The sequence below is a fragment of the Mesoplodon densirostris genome, chromosome 10 (genome assembly GCF_025265405.1).
Source record: "Mesoplodon densirostris isolate mMesDen1 chromosome 10, mMesDen1 primary haplotype, whole genome shotgun sequence".
In the NCBI taxonomy this organism is placed as follows: Eukaryota; Metazoa; Chordata; class Mammalia; order Artiodactyla; family Ziphiidae; genus Mesoplodon; species Mesoplodon densirostris.
The window spans coordinates 79,046,505-79,063,594 of NC_082670.1; the positions used below are offsets into that span (position 1 = coordinate 79,046,505).

General features: G+C 43.4%; 1 protein-coding gene across 4 annotated transcripts in view; it reads right to left on the reverse strand.

Moving 5' to 3' along the window:
• Window positions 1-1,526: 1,526 nt before the first annotated feature.
• The window catches only part of ACOX2 (acyl-CoA oxidase 2), a 36,140-nt gene continuing 20,576 nt past the window's right edge, over window positions 1,527-17,090 (reverse strand). For all 4 annotated transcript variants that reach the window (XM_060109494.1, XM_060109495.1, XM_060109492.1 and 1 more), the window contains 4 exons: window positions 15,780-15,885; window positions 11,493-11,710; window positions 5,028-5,160; window positions 1,527-1,861 (listed from right to left, as the gene is read on the reverse strand). In XM_060109494.1, the coding sequence (XP_059965477.1) occupies window positions 1,799-1,861; window positions 5,028-5,160; window positions 11,493-11,710; window positions 15,780-15,885 (520 nt within the window). In that variant the 3' untranslated portion in view covers window positions 1,527-1,798. The remainder of the gene's footprint in view (window positions 1,862-5,027; window positions 5,161-11,492; window positions 11,711-15,779; window positions 15,886-17,090) is intronic.

Below are 17,090 nucleotides of genomic sequence, written 5' to 3' on the forward strand. Positions count from 1 at the left end.
CCTAAAAAAGAAACAAGAAAAGGAACAGCCTAGCCAGTTATGTGTTGTTGAGTTAGCTGAGGTGAATGAAAGATGAAATTATTTGGGTTGAAAACAGGTATGGAAATGGGAATAAATAGTTGTTCCAAGGTTTTAAGAGTTAAACATCTGTGAGGTCTCTTCTTTGTCCAGATTACTGGAGATAAGTTTGCTTTTGGTAAATTTTCTCAGATTTATAAATTATTAACAATTAAATGGTTATTTATATGAGTAAATTAGGAAAAGTAGCCCGCTGAGATTTTTTGCAATTTAATTTGTTTGATGGTATTTAATTTTGAGTGCTTTATATACTTGGGCAGTTGAAAATGATGTGAAAAATGTAGGTTGGTTATATTTGGGTAATTTGAGACAATTATGTCTTTTATGAACCTTTAAATCATTTTTACTTTGGAAGAGTTGATTTTTTAAACATTTATGTTAGTTGTATTCCTAAGGCTCTATTTTTTTCCTTTTCATTTTTTTAATTGAAGTATAGTTGACGTACAATATTATATTGGTTTTAGGTGTACAACATAGTGATTCGACGTTTATATACATTACGAATTGATCACTATAAGTCTGGTAACCATCTGTCACCATACAAAGTTATCACACTATTATTGACTATACTCCCTATGCTGTACATTACATCCCGTGGCTTGCTTATTTTATAACTGAAAATTTGTACCTTTTAATCTCTTTCATCTACATCCCATCCCCGCCTCCGCCAACCACCACTGTATCTATGAGTCTGTTTCTGTTTTGTTTTGTTTGCTCATTTGTTTTGTTTTTTAGATTCCACATGTAGGTGAAATCATATGGTATTTGTCTTTCTGTGTTTGATTTATTTCACTTAGCCAGTACCCTCTATGTCCATTCATGTTGTTGCAAATGGCACAATCTCATTCTTTTTTATGGCTGAGTAATATTCCTTTGTTTATATACACCACAGTTTCTTTAGCCATTCATGTGTTGTTGGACACTTAGGTTGCTTCCAGATCTTGGCTGTTGTAAATAGTGCTGCAGTGAATGTAGGGGTACATGTATCTTTTCAAATTAGTGTTTTTGTTTTCTTTGGGTAAATACCCAGAAGTGGAATTGCTGGATTGTATCATAGTTCTATTTTTAATTTTTTGAGGAACCTCCGTACTGTTTTCCATAGAGGCGGCACCAACTTACATTCCCTGCAGCAGTGCACAAGTGTTTCCTTTTCTCCATATCCTTGCCAATACTTGTTATTTATTACCTTTTTAATGACAGCCATTCTGATTGGTGTGCGGTGATCTACATTTTATTTAGATTATACCAAGTATAGGCACTTTTAGAAGAGGATTGTTTGTGTGCATGTGTGTGTGTGTATATGTGTTCTTTTAAGCCCTGGGATAAATAAATGTGTGCTATAAGGACACAAGTGATAACTAATGAGTCTATTGGCTTTTGCTAGATCTAAAGCAAAACCCTGGCATTTAACAAAATAGAAGCTGCAAATGGATAGTGCTACTGTTTTTTTATTGTGGGAAATTTCAAACATATTCGGAAGTAGAATAATGTAAACACCCACGTACCCATTGAATAGCTTCAACAATGATTCACTCCCCCTTTTTGTTCCCATGGATTATTTTGAAATAAATCACAGATATTTCATCTGCTTCAGTCTGTGTCTCTGGAAGATAATGATTCTTTTTAAAAAATACATACATATGTAGTTGTAGATTTTAATGATGCATATGCTGTAGCACCATTACCACGTGGTGGTGCCTCTTGAATGCTGTTGATTATTTCATAGCCTGGATCTCCAGCCTTGTAATAGTGGTCTTATATATTTCTCATAGGCAGGGTTCCCCTGTTTGTAGAAAAAAGTGCATTGTTAAGACAGACTATTTCTGCCCGGATTAATGACTTTTACTTTCAAATTAAGTTTTTAGTTTCAAAAAAGTAACGTGACATAAGATTCTTAATTTTTTAATTTATTTTTAAAATTCATTTTGTGTGAACATATGGGGAAACATTTTTTCCAAAGGGCATCCTTCCTTTTCTCATGCAGATTTTAAATTGTGGATGCAGGTGGCCAATTAAAAAAACACAGCTATCATTTGCTTTTGGGATTTAATACAAATAAAAGGCTTGACTCTTTGAGGCTCTTTGAAATTGAACATGTTAACCACAGAGCAAGGAACCAGAAGGTGAAATCAGGTAAGCAATATTCTATGTCAGGATTGGCTCTCCCCATTATTCTCTAATGTGATGTCTTGACTTCTTTTCTTCACAGATCTACCCTCATCTTTTATAATATTTACTTGTTTACTTTTTTGCCTGTCTCAGTTAAAACTGTAAGGTCTTTGACGACAGGGTCTATAGCTCTTTTGTTCTCCTGTTTCCTCAGTACCTAGAATAGTTTCTGGCATACATCATATGCTCAGTAAATATTTGTTGAATGATTGAATGAATGCATGGATCAGTAGATGTGTTGAACGCATCTGGCAACTACTTGGATAAATTTCTGCAATAGGATAATTGGGGGGAAATAGGATTCTTATTTTGAAATTATCCCCAGTGGTTCTTTCACTGCTGGCATCTATAGGGAATCACTTAGATAGGAGTTCCCGTGGGGAACAGGAACAGTCTTTTGCAGTTCATTTCAGAGAAACTGTCTTGAAATAGCATCCAAATCAGGAAAAAAGCCAAAAGGCAGAACACCATAGCGAGAGTAAACCATGGGAGTGCATCATCCCGTCTGGGGCTAAAGCTCAGCACTTAATCTGCCCCAGACAGGAGAGACTCTTATAATTCTAAGATATTCAGCACAGCATAGCACTTTTCTTTTGGTAGAAATGTCAATGAAATAAATTTCTGTTTGTACTTTTGTGTCTACAAGGCATGTTTCAAAGTAGCTTTTGTTTTAATTTATTTGAAATACCTGTAGTGTTCCTTTTCCTGCTAGTGGAAATGAGGAAAAATGTCTCTAATTGCAGTTTCAAAATTACAGCAGATTAGAAAATACACTTTAAAAGTGCTATTTTGGTGGTGCCTAGAGGAGCCAGAAATGTAAGATTAGGGAGCCATATATTAGTTGTCAACCTAGTGTCGTTTTAACTAACTGGAAACATTCTTCAAGGTCACTTATAATCTCACATTCTTAAAATCGCTGTGCATGAAAGAGTCACGTTGCTGTACCTGTCACCTGTTTTGCAAGGTAATGTGAGCTAGGATGGCAAAAGTTTGCAGTATTGGGTGTGCAGCAGGGTCCTTGTTCTGCTGCGTAGGTCACAGAACCATGTTCATTTACTCCGTAAATGCAAAGTTATCTACTCTGTGATAGACCCTGGAGTTGGGAAGATGAAAACTCCATCCTTGTTCACAGTCACGTGGCAGGAGATAGGGAAGAGTGAATGGGATGGCGTGCATCACCGTCTTACCAAGTCTGCTGATGCTGTGGGTCAGTCATGCCCCTCATCTAGACAAGCCTGCCCTCATATAGTGTCCAGATTAAATTCTTTCAAGATGAAGAGTAGAAACAAGTAAAAGACAAGAAAGCCCCTGTGTGCTTTGGTGAATATGAGGAATCAGGAGAACTGGCGTGTTTCCTTGTGTTGCTAGTAAAGCAGGTTTGAGCTAGATATGTCAGTGTTTCCTGACAGGTGTTAAGGCAGGGTAGGTTTTTCTCTCGAGTACCAAAAGGCATGTGTGTTTCTTTAGACCACAGGGGCTAATCTGGAGTGACAGGATTGCTGTAGTTCTATGCCAGGGTTTAAATGTTAGAAAGTAGAGAGATCTAATCATTAGAAAAAGTAACACACTAGAAGTAGCTTAACTGTACTAAACAGTAAATGTATTGTACCTTCTTTAGGTAAGTTCTTTATCTTTCCTTGTTGAGTTAAAAGGATGCCTTTCTGGAGACAGGGATTGGCCTTCTAGCTGACAACCATCTTGGGGGTAACGTTGTGTTGCAACTTTAGATAACCGTGTTAAATTAAGCTATGAGGTATGACAGGATGCAGAATTTCAAGAGCAAGTCTAACACCATGCTAAGTGTGAATGAAAGCCTGAGAGGTGCCAATTTGATGAGGTGTTAAGACACCTTTTCTGAAATTTGACTGAAGAGGTAAAAAACTAGACTTCATCATCTGAATTACATATCTGCATTATAGAACTTAAAATAACCTGTTGTATAGCTATAGAGTGGCTTTGTTTTGATCATCTGTATCAAATCTGCTAGTAAATGTTGGTTCCCCAAATTCTAAATGCAGGGTTTATTTCTCTACTGCAGTTAATGTAGCCATTGATACTCATAATGTTTCCCAATGAGGCTCATAGCAGAGAGTCTGGGATGCTGGCTGTAGACTGTTAGGATTTTATGAGTCCTCCCCCTTCTTCTGTTAATGAGTTCTCATGTTCTCTCCTGGGACAGCTGGGGATCTTTTTGCCATAACCCTTGTAATTGTCATTTATTTGGTTTTCCTGGGATACTGATGGCAGTGCAGCAGGCTTCTTTGTCCCCGGGATTTTGTTCCTCGGAGAGAAGCGGGAGGAGGCATCTCTAGCAGGCAGTGAGGGCTGAGAGAGAGACCCCCACCCCCAAGCTTCCTGTCACCCCTGAATACCTACTGTATCAACACGAAACTAAGAGTTAAAAGGCTGAAATTAAGATGGTTAAATCAGTGCAGTGATTTATCTTTTTATTTCTGTTACTTAAAAGCCACTTTGCCACTATGTGTGTATGCCCTTGTGTATGTCAAGCCATGATTTAGAGCTTGGCCCTTTCTCCAAATTCCCTTTACCAAATTCTGAGCAATGCATTTTGCTTATTACAGTTCAGACTCAGAGTTCCTACCAGGCCACATCCCTGCTCCTGGTTTCTTTTATGTATTCTCAAAATATTTTAAATAGACATGCTATGCCAAGCATTTTCTAACCTAATGGGAATCAATTAAAATGGGAAAACATGGAGGTATATTCACTGCTTGCTCTCGGCTCTCTTGCATAATTTATAATGTGTTCTGTTCAACTACCTGAGTATTGGTTGGTGACTTCTGAGCCCAGTGGAACAGACGTTCGTAGACATTTCCATCATAACAACCAAGTGCTGAATTTAAACACTGATCGGTGAAGTCAAAAGCATCAGTTAACAAGATAGCATCCTTTCTGAGAGAAAAAAACAAAAGAGTTGTATTTTAGATTGCTTTTACGAATCTGATTAATCTGGGATGGTGAATAGCAACACCTAATTCGAAGTTGCATCATTATCCACTTTTCGAACAACTCAGCTTTTTTTTTTTAAGTTTTAATTTTTGATCAGTTATATAAGCACAGTATAAAGAGTCAAATAGTTCTTCAAGGCTTGTTATTGAAAATCAGCATATCCCTGCCTCTCACCTTCATTTCTTCCCCCCTACCCCTAGAGGCAATCAGGTTTAGTCTTTTAGCTGATACTTTGGGAATTTACCTGAATGACTCTAAATGTCTTGTTTGTATTGCTACTTCATATTCATTGTTGCTAGATATTATCTGTTGACTATTACAGAAGATACGGATTTATTTTAGCACCACTCTCCTCACCAGTACCGATCATCCCCCTCCCCATCCCCCAACCTCTGCTTCCTCCCGACGGCCTTCCTGCCTCCCAATATAATTACAGTTTTGGCCAGACTGATATTCAGTGCTTACCTTGTTATGACTGTATGTATCCTGTATGTTAGTATGACTTTATGTATTCTGTTCACGGCGGAGCCACGTTCCCACCACCTCTCTTCTGTTCTAGGGGTCGCTCTCCAGCACTTCTGTCATAACTTTTAGTGATTTCACTGTCTATGTGGAAGTTCCTTTAAAACTTGATTTCTCAGTTCCTTGAATCTTCTCCTCCATTGACCGTATTCTACAGCCTCTCTCTGTCACTGCCCGCCAAGATCACACACTAGGCCTTGTCATCCACATCTGCATCTCACCATGGTCTCAGCCATGTTCTTGTCACTGTCTCCTCTCTTTCTAGCTTACTCCCTCTACTATTCTGACTTCTATAATTCTTATTTTCCCTTTCAAGCGACAAAATTATTTTAACCTATGGAATGAAAGATTAAGATAAATGTTCACATGCTTCCCTTCCTTTTTTAGCAGAGGATATAAAATAAAATATGTGGTTGTTTGTTTACACTCTTCCTTAACCCTCGTTTCACAGAGTATTTGAGGTGACTGAGATACTGTACTTATTTAGTCCTTCCTGGATGGCCTTTAATCATTATTGTGAAATGATTTTCCTATAGGGCTGTTCATGATTCTTTGACCCTCCTGGCACCTACTGCCTATTTAAAGTTCCTCATCTACGTGGTCTCACTTCCCTCATCTGTCTGAAATCCCATGGTCTATTATATTCACTCCCTCCACACAATATTCAACAGTTTTTCTTGCTTTGTCATACTTGTTTAGCAAAACCTCATTCCTCATTATTTCCAGTTTTCCACCGACTTTGCCCCATACCTTTGCAACAATATATGGCTGGAAAAACCAATACTGACTGTTGTAATAAGGACTCAAGTGGGCCCTTATTGCTACCCAGCAGTCATCACATTCTAATTCATTTACTCCTTCATTCTCTTAGATGATTATCTCCCACCTTCTCTTTGATCTTCACATCTACACTACTCACCTCCCCATCTCTCTTAACCTAGATGATTTTGAGTCCTATGTCACTGGTAAAATAGAAGTGGTAAGAAGAGTTCCACAAGTTCCCACCCATGCATTTAAACATATGGGGTTTTCTCTCATAGTACAGGTAAACTGTCCAGGTTCCCAGCTCAGACCAGTCCCTCCTTGTCCACTAGATGCCTTCCCCTCCTGCCTAGTAGAGAGCAATGTTCCAGAAGTCCTCCTGCCTTTCCCCTATAATGTCAAAATTCCCCTCTCTCCCGGATCATTTCCATCAGTTTACAAACAAGCTGTCATTTCTCCCACCTAAAAACAATCATTTGACTCTATTTCCCTCTCCATCATCTGACCCATATCTTGGCTCCGCTTTGTGACAAAACTTCTTGAAAGAGTTCTGCTTGTTGATGACTCTTTCCAGTTCTTCTCCGCCTCTCCTCCTCAACTAGATCCGTTTAGGTCTTCACTCCCACCACTCCACTGAAGCAGCTCTTGTCGAGGTCACCTCATCATCATCTTTGGAGGGTCCCAAGACTCCGTACTTGGGCCTCTTCTCTTCATACACTCACCCCTTGTGATACCATCCTTCTCATGGCTTCACATACCAGCCATATGCCAGTGACTTTGAAATTTCTCTCTCCAGTCTCCTGCTTACTCACATCTTACTTGATTTCCAGCAGGCTCTTCAAACTTGATGTATTCAAAACCAAACTCCTGACCTTCTAGACCTTCTATCCATCCTTCCCAAACCTGGCCCTCCTGTAGTCTTCCCCGTTTATAGTAAATGGCGACTCTGTCCTGGCCCAAAACCTGGACTCCTCTCTGTCTCTTACATTCCATATCTAATCTGTCAGCAAATCTTGTTCTACCTTCAAAATATATCCAGACTTCTACCACTTCCCACCACCTCCAGTGCTATCACCCTGGTCCAATCCAGCAGCATCTCTCACCTGGATTATTGCAGCAGCCTCCTGACTGGACTCCCTGCTTTTCACTCTTGTCCCCCTCCTGAGTCAATTCTTAATATGGCAGCTGGAGTGATCCTTTAGAAACACACCTCAGATCTCCTCAGATTGTGTCTGTCCTACGCTCAGAACCTTCCTTGTTCTCACACAGAGTGAAAGTCAAAGTCTTACGTCTTTGCAGTGACCCACACCCACTCCCTTGTCGTTCCCAGTTCACCCCTAGTTCTCTGACCTCTGTTCTCATTCTCCACCTCAGTCATGCCACTCCAGCTGCTGCGGCCTCTTCTCTGTTTGCTGGATGGACATGCCAGGCAGTCTCTGGCTTCCAGCATTTGTACTTCTCCCTTGCCTGGAATGCACTTTTCCCAGCCAACCACGTGGCTCCTCTCACCTCCCCACCTTCAGATCTTTCCTCAGACATCACTCTCCCCGAGAGGCCTTCTCTAACCTATTTGAAACTACAGTCCTCCACCCCCACCCCCAGCATTCCTCATCCCCCTTCCCTGCTATCCTTTTCTTCGTAGCGTTTATTACCACTTTGCACACTATATGTTTGACTTATTTTGTGTATGTGTGTTTGTTTCCTCTCCTCTAGCCTGTGGCCTTTTCAATTTGAAACTCATATCCTTCATTTGAGGAGTATTTTCTTGAATTATTTTATTAATGATTTGCTCCCTTCTGCTTTTTTCTTTGTCTTCTGCTTTCTTTGTCTTCTCTTTCTAGACCTGTTCTTTAGATGATGGACAGTTAGGATCAGTCCTCTTACTATTTTTATCTTCTCTCCTATTTTTGTCTTCTTGCCTTTTTGCTTTCTTTCTGCGAGATGTCTGCAGCTTTGTCTTCCAGTCCTTCAATTGAGCTTTTCATTTTCACTGTCATTAATTTCATAGAGCTCTTTTTTTGTTGTTGTTGTTCTCTGAATATTACTTTTTAAGAAATGACATTCTTGTTTTGTGGTTGCCATATCTCCTCTTAACTCTTTGAGGATATTACTCATCTTTCAAAAAAGTTCTCTGTGAAGATTCTTTTGTGACCCTCAAGTTGCCTTGTTCTTGCTTGGTCTCTGTCTTTTATGTCAGGGGCTTTTCCTCAGGTGATGGTGATCCCTGAGTGTCTGACCATAGCTAAGAGTGGGGCATTAACTAGCTGATTAGAAGTCTGGGTGTGCTTGTCAGTGTGGGGTTCCCTATGGGGTGAACTGGCTATACCATTGGGGGACCTCGGTGTCAGTGTTTTTACTTCTCTCTCCTTTGGGCTGGTCAGATTCTCTAGAGGAGGATCATGTTATCATTTTCCTGCAGGACACTAGCCTGGCTGCCAATTTGCTGGGAACCAGTGGGAAAAGAAGGCTGGGGGAGAGGGCGGTCAGCCTTGGCCTGTAAACATTTATTCAGGCCCCTGTTTTCTGTAGGGTAGCCTGATGTTCTTCATCCTCAACTATGCCTGATGTCCCCTAGTCTGTAGACCCTCTGTTTACCCTTCTGCCAGGGTGCGGTCAGGCAAAGCCTTAAAACTACTCAGACAGGAGAAGGGGAGCTGGGGGTTCAACTCCTTCTGAAATAGACTTCCAACCCATCCTGTCACTTTTACCTTCACCCGCATTGCCAGAGGTACCTGGTGCTGTAGTTCTTGAGGTTCTTTGGTGGCACTTGATTGCTTCTTGGCTTTTCCTACTTCTGGTTTATGATTCAGTTTATTCAGGTCTGCTAAGTCACTGTTTGTCCATCTACTCTCCAAATTTCATGTTTCCTCTCCTGTTCTCTTTCTTTGTGGGTTAATGCCTTTTAAAATTTAAATTTTTATGGGTTTATGCCTTTTTAAATTTTTAAATTAATTTACTGACGTTTTAGTAGGGTTTCAGGAGGGAACAAAAATAAATGCATATGTTCAATCTGCCGTCTTTGCCTGGAAGTTTCCCACCTGAGATTTTATGACCATTTAAACAACTAAAAACTGTTTTGGTCAGTTAATTACCATAACACAGAGAGCTGGTTCTTAGTGTCACTTAGAATAGTGTGCCATCCTTCATTTGTCATCTCAGAGATCTGAGGGCGATACTGAATAATCGAGGCATGGAGCACAGAACTGTTAAAAGCACGGAGTCTGTTACGTACCTAATTACCCTGCGGTAGTCGGAAGGTTACTTAGGAACCATAATGTGAGTAAGTCAGTTTGTGGGTTTGATGCACAAGTTGTCTATTTGCGTCAGTGCTGTCTTTCTTGTCTTGAATTGTAAGCCTCTGGGGCCAAGGGAAGCACTTAGCATGCTGTTGGAGATTAAAAAAATCATGCTTATAGGTATTAAGGTGATCTTTTGTGTTTCATTATCACTGGCAATCAGGGCTAGAACATTATTGTCTTCATGTGCTTTTAAATGCCAAGCGTTTCAGAAAGTTAGATACACTTGGGCTTGAACTGTGCAGTACTCAATCATGCTATTAATGGTTCCCACCACTGAATTCTCTATATTAGGGAAAGTTTAATACCCGGGGCATAATTATCTCAAATGTAGTTTTTGATAATTTTTGAAGATTTAATTGAACAGACATTTACTGACCACCAACTATCTGTTAGGTGCTTATTTGGAGTCATATGTAACATGTTGCATATTGTTAGAAAGAAAAAGAACCTGGTCTAGTTTTTTTTTAAACCTCCTTCGTGAATATCTTATTTTATTAAAAAATTCAAACCTTTATTTATTGGCTGGGCCGCATGGGATGCAGGATCTCAGTTCCTTGACCAGGGATCGAACCCATGCTCCCTGCAGTGGAAGCGCAGAGTCTTTTAACTACTGGACTGCCAGTAAATTCCCCTTTCTTTTTGTTCTTAGTCTTGTTGATAATGTGAACTATTGGAGGTTCTAGGGGAAAAGTCATACACACATGTGTCATACCACATCCAGCCCCCAACATACACAACAGGCATCCTATTTCAGAAAAGGTTGTGTTCTCAAGTTAGCTCATTTTCCATCTTATGGACAATGGTTACTAATTAGTATTAATTTCTGTTTCTTCCAGTACCCTGGTCATGTTGGGGCTTTGGTTTTTATATGTTTTTAAAGTGATCATTTAGATTATATATAAAGTGACAGGATGAAAGTATGGCATTAGTATGTCATGGCCCTAAACTGCACTGCATTATGCTGCACATAAAAACTATATTATTGTGTTACAAATCAGTATGTGAATTACTAGATTTTAAAAATGTCGTCTTGAAGCTGAGGGAGTGTTAAAGTGAGCTTAGTCAACTAAGCATATTCAACAAAGATAAGAATATATTTGAAATAAACAATAGCCCAACCTTCACTTTAACATACAGTTTAAGAGCACATGCTCTGGAGGCAGACAGGTCCTAGATTGTACCCCGACCCTCCTCTGGCTAATTGTGTGACCTTGGGCCCTAAGCCTGAATTTCCTCCCCTGTAAAATGGGGAGTGTAATAGTATCCACTTCAGAACCCTATCAGGGTTCAATGAGATGATGTATATAAAAGCTTTTGGCATAGTGCCTGCCACGCATAAGCGTTCCTTAAGTATTCGCTAAGACCAAGGCTCATTAATATTATTAATTAATACATATTATTAATATGTAGTATGCTTTTATTCATATTCTGTAGATTCTGTCATTTCTGGACAATGTTGAAGAGTTCGATTGAGGTAGCTAGGTAATTCTTAAGCATTTTTAGTTGTGATTTTTCCCCCATTTTTTCCTTTCATCAATTCATAATGCTTTATGTTGGTGTAATGATGCTAGGATGTAAACCTGTCCAGGGCTGGTGCTGCTTTTGCCAGACCCCCATTTAACAAGGTTTTAGAGTTGAAGGTTTTGGAGTTTGAAGTGAACAAAGGGCTTAGGGTGAAGGGCCCCCACTCACCGGATGAGGGGGAGCAGGTCCAGGTAGGCTTTTCTCGCCACATCTATTTGGGCGCCGGATAGGAAGCCATCGTGGAGAAAGTCGCCCGTGTTAGTCATGATGCCGTGTAAAGCATAGAGATCACAGAGGCGTTTGAGCACCTGCTGAATTGCTGGTTGGTTTTCCAGTTTCTCCAGAGCTTCTGTAAAAATCTTCACAGTGACATAGTAGAGGTGTGCCTACAAAGACACAAAGATGCGTTAGCCTCTGATTTCTGCCTCGACAAGTCATCCTGGAAGCTTGGCAAAACTGCTGGAATAAGCTTGCTGTGGCCATGTGTTTCCCAGCAGGCTGACAGGCAGCTGCCTTTCTACCAGCTCACCGCGTCTCACTGAGCCTTTTTGACAGGGGTGTGTGCACGCGTGTGTGTGTGTGCGCGTGCTGGGGGCTGGTGGGCTCTGGGACTTGGCCCTTAGTTTCCTCATTTTCCTTGGGCCAGTCAAGTAGGTTTGAAAGCAGTATTGGAGGCTGACCTGTGGACAGTGGAGGACAGCACTGCTTTTCTCAAGAAAACAGCTACTTATTGTCTGCTGTGTTCAAGGCAGTGGTTGTGTGTGTGTGTGTGTGTGTGTATGCGTGTGCCTTGAAGTGAGAGAATAGAGGTTCAAGATGTACATGAAATTTATCCCAGCTAGACTGTAAACTCCTTGAGGTAAGCTACTTAGCCCATATACATCAGTCCAGCTTTGTCAGTGGTTAAAATAATACTTTGCTGGGCCTCCCTGGTGGCGCAAGTGGTTGAGAGTCCGCCTGCCGATGCAGGGGATACGGGTTCGTGCCCCGGTCTGGGAGGATCCCATATGCCGCGGAGCGGCTTGGCCCGTGAGCCATGGCCGCTGAGCCTGCGCGTCTGGAGCCTGTGCTCCGCAACGGGAGAGGCCACAACAGTGAGAGGCCCGCATACCGAAAAAAAAAAAAATAATAATAATACTTTGCTGCTGGTTGGTAAGTGACCACTGCCCTCAACTGGTGAGAACCCCCTCTGCCAGGCTTCTTCCCAGGGATGCCCCCTCCTCCACACAGCCCAGCAACTAAAGGTTTAACGCCGCCCGACCCAGCAGGCGGCTTTCAGGACGCTGCCTCCCTTAGGTCTGAAGTCCTTTCTGACTGGTGGGTGCTCCTGCCCTACTGGTTATTAAACCCTTCTCCCTAAGGCAAATGCACATTATTTTTATCTGATAGGATATACGAGTTCTATGGGAGGAGAGAGAAAAGGAGAGCATATATATTAGGTCTTCTCAAATTTTTATGTGCGTACAGATTACCTGGGGATTTTGTCAAAATGCAGATTTTGGAATAGCTCCCCAGTAATGCCCATCCTGCTGGTAGTGACTTGAAGTAGCGAGGCTTAGAGTGTCTTGAGGGATCAAAGGAATTTACCCGAGGGACAAGGAATGAGGGTAAAGTCATTCTAGGCAGGGGAGAACTGCACGGGCACAGGGCTGTACTTTCAGAAGGCTGCAGCAATTTAAGGGTAAGGTGAGGTGATGACAGGGAACTGTGAAAGTTAGGGTGGACGGGCAGTTGGGACCCAGGTCGATGAAGGGCTGTGAATGACATGGTTGGGATTTTATTCTGTGGGGGTCAGGGGGCCACCAGAGTCTTCAACAGGCCAGTGACCTGATGAGGTTTCTCACTTGGAGTGGATCTGCCTTTCCCAGGGAGGCCTCACAGGGGTGCTAACAGTACCACTTTGCCACCTGGACCTGGGGTGCTCACAGCCATGCTGGGTTTGCAGCATTTGGATACGGAAAAGGAGAAGATGTGCTCTGCCGCCCCTGCTGGGTCAAACAGCCCTTGGTGTTCAAGCTGGACCCAGTTTGGCAAAGCTGGAGAGCCTCACTTTTTTCACTTAGGCCCTGTTTCCCTTTTCTAATCCGAGAGCCACATCCTTAAATTCTCAGGGACCTGGGTTTAAGAGTGGAGTGATGAAGAGCTGCCCGAGGACCTCTGCCTCCAAAGCAGGAGGAGGACCAGAGAGAGGAAGGCGGCCTCTTCCTTTGGGGAAAGGCTGAGCCAAACCTTGGCACCATGCTCTGAACACAATGAACTTTATTTAGTGTGTGTGTGTGTGTGTGTGTGTGTGTCTGTTTCAATCTTGCTTCCTGCCTAATTTAGGGGTGGGGGTGGGATGTGTAGCACTTATAGCCTAGGTGGCTCTTTAAGTTGCACAGGTATTAACTCATTTAATCTTCACAATAATCCTACAAGTCAGGTACTATCAGTAGCTCCGTTTTGCAGATGAGGCCTCTGAGGCATCGAGAGCTTAAGTTCCTTGCCTGCCCAAGCACTGGCTGCTGAGTGGTAGCAGTGAGATCCAAACCAGGGTAGTCTGCCTCTCGGTTAAGTTTGTTCTGTTAACCGCTGTGCTGTGTTGCCAAAGCCACCAGAGACTGAGGCGAGATTATAATGGGCTGGGACCAGAACTTAGGCCAGGGTCCGTTCCTCCTTGTCCACCCCTCTGCCACTGTTCCCCACCCCGCCTCGTTTGCCGTCACCCTACCTACACATTTGTGGTTTCCAGATGAGACCCAGTTGGGTACTTGAGGTTCCTGTAGAGTAGATGGCCTCCCAGAGCACAAAGACCAGAAAGCGCAGATTTCCCTGCGCATTATGACTTTAGAGACTCGGCTTGGGCACCACCTTCCCAGGAAGCCGCTCATCCTTAAAACTGAGGTTATGCCTACTTTCCCTCTCAGGGTCATTTAATGTGAGGTAACCCTGGCAAGCAGTGTCTGGTGCATTTGAAGGCCGGGCATGGGTTTGGAAAGCAGGCGAATAATGAGCAGGTGTGGTTCCGTTTTAGGTGTCTGGTGAGAGCACAGCCTTTGCTTACCCTCTTCTGTGTTGCCCGGACATTTAACACAGCAGGGGGTGCCTCTGTGGCGGCCAGAGCAGAATGGAGGGTGGCAGAGTTAACACCAGCGCCGGCCGACGTGGTGGAGGTGGCAGGTCACCAGGTGGCGCTCACGCCCCGCCTGCCTGACCAGCCCTGCCCCGCCTGCCTCGTGAGGGCTGCTGCAAAACGCTTCTGGGCTCCCTTGTTCTAGCCTGCTATTTTCGGGGCCTGCTGCCTGAGGATTGAAGGGAACACCTTGGTTTTCCAGCTGTAGGTAGGGCCAGAGTCCCAGCTGCCTAAGCTGGAGCTCAGCAGTCATTCCTACCTCCTTCCCACTGCGTTGCTCTCTGAAGCCCGTCCCTTTCTTCTACACCCTTAATATCTCTGCATCTACCCACTTCTCTCTGTGCCCTCTGGCAGATTCATGGTCTGGATCACCCTCAGCCCTTGCCCAGACTGCCGCTGCCTGTTCCGTACTGGCCTCTAGCCTCCACTCCATTCCTCCCCCTGCAGCCTGTATGATCCTTCTAGAATGAAACTGATCGCTTCGCTCCTCTGATACAAACCTTGCAAAGGCTTCCCACTGCAATGAAAAACAGAAACCAGACTTCTCACAGTGGTGCAGAAGGTGCCAGGCCTTGCCTGTCTTTCCTCCTCCCCTATCCTCCTTCCTGTCCTGGTTTGTCTTCTTCCTTTAGGTTCTCCTTGGAAGGATGTACATCTCCTCCCAAGTACCATGCCTTTTCTTGCCTCCTCCTCCTGCACCTCCTCATCCCTTTGCTGGGACACCTTCTTGTCCAAAGCCACAGCCTCCACCCCTTGCCTGGTTAATTTCAGCTCATCCTTGCAGTCTTGGCCTATACGCCACTTCTGAGAAGGCTTTCTGACTCCTCAAGGTGGGTAGACTTGCACCTGCTCTGGGACCTTGCGGCAGCCTGTATTTCCCCATGACAGTGCTTTCCTAATCGTAGCCGTCTGTGGACACTGTTCAGCCCCCAGTACCCAGCCTGATGGCTGATGTTGAGTGGGTGCTCAAATATTTGCTGACTGACTGTGAATTATGCGCAAACACAAAACGTAGTGGAAATGGAATCAGACATCTAAGGATTGCCTGTGGGGCTAAGGAGAGACTTGACCTGCTTTCCTATCTGGGAGGAAATATTTGAACAGCCTGAAGCAAATCCAATAACACTGCCTCATTACACTTTTTCCCTAAGAGCTGCCAGTAAGATTGCTTTGGAGTTAAGTCCTTTAATTAAAATACCCTGGACTAAAGCCTTGAAAGTCAAATGAAGGCAGCCAACTGAGCAGGGCTGGGGAATAATGGCAGAGTTCAGATTTTCTCAGCAGGACAACCTGCTGGGGAAACAAAACAGGTCTCTTTCAGCTTTAGCTGATGGGCAACTCACCTTGGCGGCTTGGAGATGTATGACAGTGGTCTGGTTCCATGCCTCGTGCCTGTCAGCCCCAGATTGCATGAGAGTCTGTAAATGATGCACTGAGTCCTTTATGAGCCTAAAGGCCAAAGAAAAAAGGTTCTGTTTCTTGAACAAGTGGGGAAGAGATGGATGGCATTTGGTCCCAGGCTGCCTGGGGTCCCACAGAAATAGAAATAATACCAGTTTATTGACCATTTGTTTGTGTTACAAACCTAAATACTTGATATACATTATCTCTTTAACCCTTTTAAGGGTAGGCATTCCCAATTTGCAGTGGGGAACACTGTCCTAGAGAGGCTAATTAACTGGTCCAGGGTCAGTAGCTAATAAGGAGTGGAGCTGTTCTTAACCTCCCGGTGGTAAAGCCTCAGGGCCCTGGGCCAGGCACCATCCCTTCTTTCTAATGCAGATTCCATCCTGATACCAGTGTTTTCAGGCCTTTCAACTGACTGACTTCCTATGGCTGAGCAAGGAGAGTGGTTTTCCTCTAAAGGCTGGTGAAGCCTGTCAGTCACCCAGTCTGCTCCAAGTTCTACCAAAGGGACCTTAAAAGAAAAGAAAAGAGGAGAAAAGAAAACCAATCCTTGTTCTCCAAACCACGAAATTGGTAATTTGCCATTTAGTTAACCTTTATTCTTTTATTTTCTATTTCCTGCCCATCCACTCATGACCCTTGGAATTTGTATGCAAAACAAACTGTTTATTAAGCAATACTTATTTTGCTTTGTCATGGGATAGATAAGCACGCACATTGAGTTCTAAGCAAAAAGCAATATACAGCCGTCCCTTGGTATCTCGGGGAGCGGGGGGGATTGGTTCCAGGACCGTCTCGGATACCAAACTTGAGATACTCAAGTCCTGTTATAAAAGTGTAGTATGATCACCCTCCTTATTCACAGGTTCTGCATCTGGGGATATGGAAGACCAACTGTGATAGCATTTTAATTACCCTGAGCAGCCTTATTTTGCCTGCCCCACTGCTCCAACTGAAATGTTAGTTCTGTGAGACCTGGGCTTTTTTTTTTTTTTTTGCTGCATTGGGTCTTCGTTGCTGCGCGCGGGCTTTCTCTAGTTGCAGCGAGCGGGGGCTACTCTTCGTTGCGGTGTGTGGGCTTCTCATTGCAGGGGCTTCTCTTGTGGAGCACAGGCTCTAGGCTCACGGGCTTCAGTAGTTGCAACATGCAGGCTCAGTAGTTACGGCTTGTGGGCTCTAGAGCGCAGGCTCAGTAGTTGTGGCACACGGGCTTAGTTGCTCCGTGGCATGTGGGATCTTTCAGACCA